General features: G+C 43.4%; 1 protein-coding gene across 1 annotated transcript; it reads right to left on the bottom strand.

Annotated features, from left to right (window-relative positions):
• Positions 1–2267: 2267 nt before the first annotated feature.
• On the bottom strand, positions 2268–4071 carry LOC109474892. Its single transcript, XM_019775364.1, has one exon. It carries the CDS (start codon positions 3722–3724, stop codon positions 2957–2959), a length of 768 nt encoding a protein of 255 aa, XP_019630923.1. The 5' UTR covers positions 3725–4071; the 3' UTR covers positions 2268–2956.
• Positions 4072–6955: the final 2884 nt, after the last annotated feature.

Consider the following 6955-nt stretch of genomic DNA (forward strand, 5'->3'; position numbering starts at 1 on the left):
TACCTCCATCCAGCATCACAAACGAGGAGTGATCCTCCTAAAGCGCCACCCAGAGACAGGTGGAAGTGCTGCAGTCACGGGCTCCATACAACGTACACAATAATATTCACCAAGTTGCACTTGGTCGTGGTCCTCTCAAAGCGCCGCACAGTTACAGGTATAAGTACTGCAGCCACTGGCTTCTATTCACCGCACACATTCAACAGCAAGAGTCTACTCCAGGCATTTTAGTGTGGGCCTGCTAGGGGTCTTTTACCGGCCAGATGATGTTAACCATCCCGACTGATCAAATTATACATTTTCTCATTGATTATTAAAATAAGATCCTCATTTCATTGCCATCATGAAACAGTTAATCATATTCTCCACCCACTGACATCCTTATCTTAAAATTCTAGCACTTCCTCATCAATTATGCAAATGAGGTTATGATTTAGATAAATCATGTTTATTGATGTTCACTCTCAGGTAACTTCCAAATGTGGCAAGTATAAAATTCCCGGCAGTTACCACTAAAAGTAAAGCAATTTTCCATTCATTATGCAACTTAGGTCTTCATTTACATAATCTATATCTTCAGATGTTCTCTGGTTCTCAATGGACCCAATCTCGTTCTAACGACTGAGGTTCCCATTAAAGCTGGCAACTCGACAAAAGTACGAGGGTACTAATGCACCGACAAGACCCTGTAAGTATCCGTCCTGCCGCTGACGTGCTCTTCACATACCGCATCAACAACCCTCATCCCGGCGCTCCAGCTAACTCATGACGTATATGTGACGTGTCAGGGCGAGGACGGTGTCTAAAGAGAACCTTTCATACCTCCGTGAAGCACTTAAAGTTTTTGTGAATTTCTCATTTTAATCATTATTTTGAATTTTCTTGTTTATGTCTAAGCATTTTAAATTTCCATACAGGCACTCAGCCAACCTCTTGATGGTGCCAGAGACCTAACGTCTTGTACATGTATATCTGATCTTTTGGGGGTCTGTGGTTAGGGAATCCCCCCCACCCAGGTGCTGTCAATCAATTGCAGTTTTACGAACGCACAAGCAAAGACACGCGTACACCAACAAACCCAAAACAATACCTCCGTACATAGGTAATAAAGCATCCAACCAACCAACCAACCAACCAACCAACCAACCAACCAACCAACCAACCAACCAACCAACCAACCAACCAACAAACAAACAAACAAACAAACAAACAAACAAACAAACAAACAAACAAACAAACAACCAGTAAACGGACCGTCGGACCGACCGCCGGACTGACCAAACACATAACGAACCCAAAATAACAAACCAAATAGAACCAAAAACTGACTCCTCGCGTCCTTTCAAACGTCACCAACAAACCTCTTTTCCAAAGGCGGTAACGCAAGACACGTTTTGCTAAATGCTTCCATTCATATGCATGCATGCATGCATGAGAAATAATACAATAAAAAATTGTACCAGTCCGTTCAGTTTATTGTCGGTTATCAGAGAGACATAAATGTCACAAAGTGCTCATGTTATCTGCACATACTGTATTGCAACGGTGATGAGTCGGTTCGAAACAGGTGACAACTGATCAATTTTGCACGCTCAACGGAACCGATGAAACTTTCATTCATATGGCGCCATTTTAACAAAATGTCCTCACAGTTTCACCCAGTCCAATCAAACTCTACGATACTCAGATTCGAAACAACCTTGATTAGACAAATTCCTTTCTATCTATTTTACTTCAGCGGGCAACATCTGACCAGGGAGGTTTAAATAATACTCAAATCAAATAGTATTTAACCACTTGATCTGACAAAACAAACGCGCTTTTTTCAAGGTTGCTTTTAGAGTGAAAATTGTGACAGTTCGGAAATAAAATGACCCGTACAGCTAGCCGACCATGGCGGATGTGAACACAAGTGACGGTCCGTACGCGTCGCGTGGATTTTGATGTTTACTTTCGAACTGCCACACCCCCTCCTACATGGAATTGGTGGGCTCACTTTGCCAGATATTTTAGGTTCTGTGAACCAGGGTCCATGGGTGAACTAGGAAGCAATTTGTCGGGTTATGCTGATTCGCGAATTTCTGTAATTCACTTTATGTTCACGGTAGCAAAATTTCACAGTCTTAGATGGACATGTTCACGGAACTATATATTTACGGTGGCGACAGGTGCAGGAAAAAGGAAGTCCAGGAATTATTTGTTTACTTTAATGATAAGTTCACGGTACAGAAGTGACAGTGAAAACAGTGAACATAACAGTACAGTGAAAAAATCAGGAATTACAGTATGAGTTTAGAGGTTGATTGGACGGGGTGAGGTTGTTATCGACGTCATTTACGTACGTGTAAATCCTGTTTTAGATGGAAGCTCGCGAAGTTCATACAGGAAATGTACATTCACCTTGTGGTAAAATACAGCTGGGTATGTCATTTCGTTGTTGTTTTCTTATAATCACAACTACCTAACCACAGGCGGATTTCTCCCCTGCTGTGTTTACAGTACACTATGGATGGCGTGTCTCTACATCCAGAGAACAATTGCAGCTCGCGCAACAAAAAGGCTCACATATGTAGAAAAAAAATTGGAAGCCATCGACATGAATATTTTATGGTTTTTACATCGGGTAACACGAGAGGATGTATTTTGAACAGCGGGTACTGTAAAATGAGCCGATGCTCTTCTATTGTTCTCTAGTACACCTGTCATCTATCGGCTCTGGACAGCCAACATTAAGCCATCAAGAGAGATCAATAATGCCATTCATGTTACTGGAAGTTCAGTACATTTTATAAACAAAATAAAAAGAGTGTAACATACCTTTCTCGTAATATAGACATGTAACAAATACAAGAGATCGGCATTTGGGACAAAAGATTAATTTCTTTGTCAAGTCTTGTGTCTTATTGTATTGGAAACAAATTGCTAAATTGTGTTAATGATAAGGCTACCCATCTGGTTATAAATAGCTTTCAATCCAACCTAGCACCCTCCGACTATCCTTATCCGCAGCCCTACCGCTTCCCGTACTGCTCACTCCGCTGTCCCCGTCCGATCCTTGCTTTACAGACTCGCCGTTAAGCTCACAAATTTCCACCTTCACTGCTGACAAACTCCTGGTGTCCTCATCATGGTTTCCCGGTTTGGCAGACATTTCGGTCATTTCCGATACTGGCTCCATGCCCAGGTTGTCCACTCCCTGGATCGTCTCTTCACCCAACTCCTCGATACTGCGGCCGGAGTTCGCGCTGGAATTTCTCCAAAATCGCACAGTACTCCCGTCTGAATGTAGCCGCGATACCGGCCCTTTCCGCGACGGTTTTCGCTTCCTGGAGCCGTTCAGCATTTTCTCCGGGTCGATGTTGACGCTGAGAGCCGCGTCCAGCGCCTGGTTTTCAGACGGGTCTTTCTGTAAACAAAACGTCAGTGCCAGCGACACGATGACGAGTACCGTAAAACCGCTGACGATTCCGCCGGTGACCAGCACGACCAGCTTGTACTCCGTGATGTCCTGATCGGCCGGGAGGGCAGGAGGCGAGCTGGTGAAGTTGACAGGGGTGGCCGTGACATTCTCCGCTAAGGTGGAGGAAGGAAAGAACGGGGTTTCGAAAACGACCGATGGTGACAGAGTTACTGCGCCATTAGAGGAGCCCGCCGTGCTTCTGTCGATCGTTGGTGAATAGGCATCCGTTACATTTGCAACCTCTGTGGTCAGGTTGGTGAACATTGTCGCTCTGACATGCACTTTCCGGACAGAGCTGGAGAGTCTCCCGGGGTCATGATGCGTCAGAAAACAATACAAGATGCTCCCCAGTTCATGAAGGCTGCTCACATGACATCTAAAGGGACGACAACAGTCAGAAACGATTAGATATCAGATCTGGACCTCTGCGATCACCCCGCGTACAGCATGCATGAGCGCGCAGTGACTTTGAGGGCCATCCACCTGCAGCATCATACGCCTGTATCTTCACTTAGCAGCACTTAGGGCGTAGAGTTGTTCATCATCTTGTTACTCCAATCAGGAAGCTCGGCGTGCTCAATAACCTGCGGCATTGGTGGATGATCCCTGGAGGTCTGTATCCCGGGTGTTGGTTATTGCATAATTGGGTCAAGCGGCAAGTCTCCGGGCACATGGCGTGCGATCCTTCAGGAGACGACCGCACAAGTCGATCCACCGGTTCAAACGATGTATCAACAACGACACCCGGGAGAGCGGGCCGACGCCGCCCCTAACAGGTGTTTCCCCGGGCCGCCAACCTAAAATCAATTGTCCAATTAGTTATTCTGAAGAGTGCTGGGCGCGTAACGATAAAATATTCATGGCTTCCTCTACAGCCTGGAGTAAAATACACGGAATCAACATGACAGGGCAACAATAGAGATCTGACAGCCAGATACAGAATAGGTTTGTAGATCATCTCTGATCAAAACTCAAAAGAAAAAAATACTTTCTTGTAAATGTGTGGCTTTTTAAGCAGAAAGTAATTGTTATCATCCTGTAGTTTAACAACGTTAACGTGCCAACACATGCAGGTTTATAGATTCCAGAATGATGAGGATGGCCAACAGTTCGTTGTCATGGTATACGTTTCCGTACAGAGTACATGTCTCTAACTTTATTCCAAAATACTACGGACATGGCCAACAAAGCCTCACTTAGTCCCTCTTTGTGCGGAAAAAACAAGAAGCTGTAAAAAGCTATATATGGAGGATCTTATAAGTCTAGATGAAGGCAAATAAAGAATTTCCATTGTTCAATAGATTTGTTAACTTAAATCTTGTGTAACACATACTGTTCAGGGCTAAATGTCGCTCAAACCCAACGTTAACAGCTTTTGTTGCCTCTATCTGGTGTAAATATCTTCCGTACCATCTGCCCTTTTCGTGCCAGCGAGTATGGAGAACAATTTCCCGTAATACATGTATATAATCCTTTGTCTGGTTAAGGTACATGACGGGGCCTTTGTTTGGCCTTGATACTTCAATGTTGACAAGAAGAGAAGGGACATTGTGATTCCTCTCAAACACCTTTCGCGATCATAAACCCGGCAAAATAAAGGGTTTATTTCCCATGATATATCTGCCTATCGCACTTAATGTCATGTAAGCACGCCCTATGCGTACGCTGGGCCACTTATTCAGTACTCACTTCCACTCGAGCTTAATAGGGCAACTATCCATCGATCTACAAGACGTGCACCTTTGCAAAAGAGGCGAGTAAGTAACGATGAAGGAGTTTTATAAGTCAGAAGTAGGCGCTCTCCATGTGGAGGTGCTTCACGTGGACACATTTTAAAAGGTGGTCGACTGTCAATAATCCTGTTGATGATGGAATAAAGAATGTTCAGAGTAACTTCTGAGTACGGCAACAACTGATGGACGATCGAGCTTCAAACCACATGGAATACGTCAGGAACAGGTGATTCTGTCTTCCAGTAGCAGGAAATTGAGGACAGGAAATAAGATAACCTTTTCTGGGACCTTTCTGTGTTACGTTGCCGACGTGCTTAGTACGGAAACACAAGCAAACACTCAGACACCCCGAAACCAAAGCCCCGTACACAGAGGTTATGAGAAAATTCGATCGGTCGCGGTGATATTGGCTAATACATTGTGTAAGCCGGTGTGTAGTGGTCACATTGTCCCACATGAATGATAAATGAGTTGAGTTCTTTATCGCAAGTTCATGCCCGAGGGCCAGTTGCAAGCAGACATAGACAATGTGTACAGGATATATTGAGAAGTGGTATAAAACTATATGCTAACATGAAGTGCTGCGATCTACTAATCTAACTTTCTATCTCTATTTAAAACTAATAAAGTACGTATACAAGAGTGGATATGTAATATCATAAACGGGTTAGGGGAACATGATAACTACTATGCTATTATACTATACTATACTATAGCCATGCTAGGTGGCACATGTGAAAATGATGCCATAGACATTCCGTTCGTTCCGTTTATAAAACCGCAAACTAAAACACAAATATTGTCCAAAATTCCTTCGGCAGAATGACACACACACAGGATAAACACTATCCGATTCGTCACTATTTGAGCAATACGCAGTGGTAACGACGAATGGTCTCATCTACCCTCGTCTAATGTTGTCATCTGTCATACTAAGGCTTCGGCAAATAAATTTTATGATTGGCATAGGTGTAGACTCCAAAGGCAATGCGAGAGTACGAAAAAAAACATGATTGGTAAAAACAAGATGCCTATTTTTTTTTAAATAGATACCGTCAACGTTGTGACAAGAATTGAAGCGACGAAAATGTTACATCCAACGACTTTATCACGGTATTCAAAACGCGTGTGGTAGCTATTAAATATATATTGCCTGGTATCACCACAACTTCACTCAACTGTACTTAAGATGTCACCAGAGAGGAACGAAATATTTGTATTGTTTCCGTTTTCAAAGTTAGGCGAAAGTCAATGCGTTTGGATCTCATCCACCAAATTTACTTGCTGTGGCCTAATGGCTGGAAAAATGTAGCCATTTACATTCTCATTTGGACTGGAGATTAGAGTCATCAGAATAACATGTGGAGCATGTAGAGCACTTTGCATTTACGTGGATAAAGCACTTAAGTCATCAAGCTGAAATGGAAGCAATCGCAAACTTGAAGGCGGCAAAAAGCAATCACAGTTGCGGAAACAGACGGAACAAGGAACAAGAAGCCATAGGCGACAATTCTCCGTGAAGTATTATATATTGCAACAAAAAGAAGTAGCCATTGGCGACAATTCTCTGTGAAGTGTGATAAATCGAACAAAGAAAAATTGTTTAAACGCGCGTCGGCTCAGTCATCTTAAGACGCAACAACCAATCAGAGATGCGAGATGCCTACACGTGACGCGGGAAGGGCGCGCGATGCCCGAAATATTTTTGCGTCAATATTCAGCGCCGTGATTCAAGAGATTAATACCCGGAAACAATTTTTTT

The sequence above is a fragment of the Branchiostoma belcheri genome, unplaced genomic scaffold, assembly GCF_001625305.1.
Source record: "Branchiostoma belcheri isolate BF01 breed outbred unplaced genomic scaffold, Haploidv18h27 scaffold32, whole genome shotgun sequence".
NCBI lineage: Eukaryota > Metazoa > Chordata > Leptocardii > Amphioxiformes > Branchiostomatidae > Branchiostoma > Branchiostoma belcheri.

What these genes read in the sequence shown, in the direction of transcription:
- LOC109474892 (XM_019775364.1), bottom strand. Translation starts at nt 3,724, where the DNA reads ATGTTCACCAACCTGACCACAGAGGTTGCAAATGTAACGGATGCCTAT.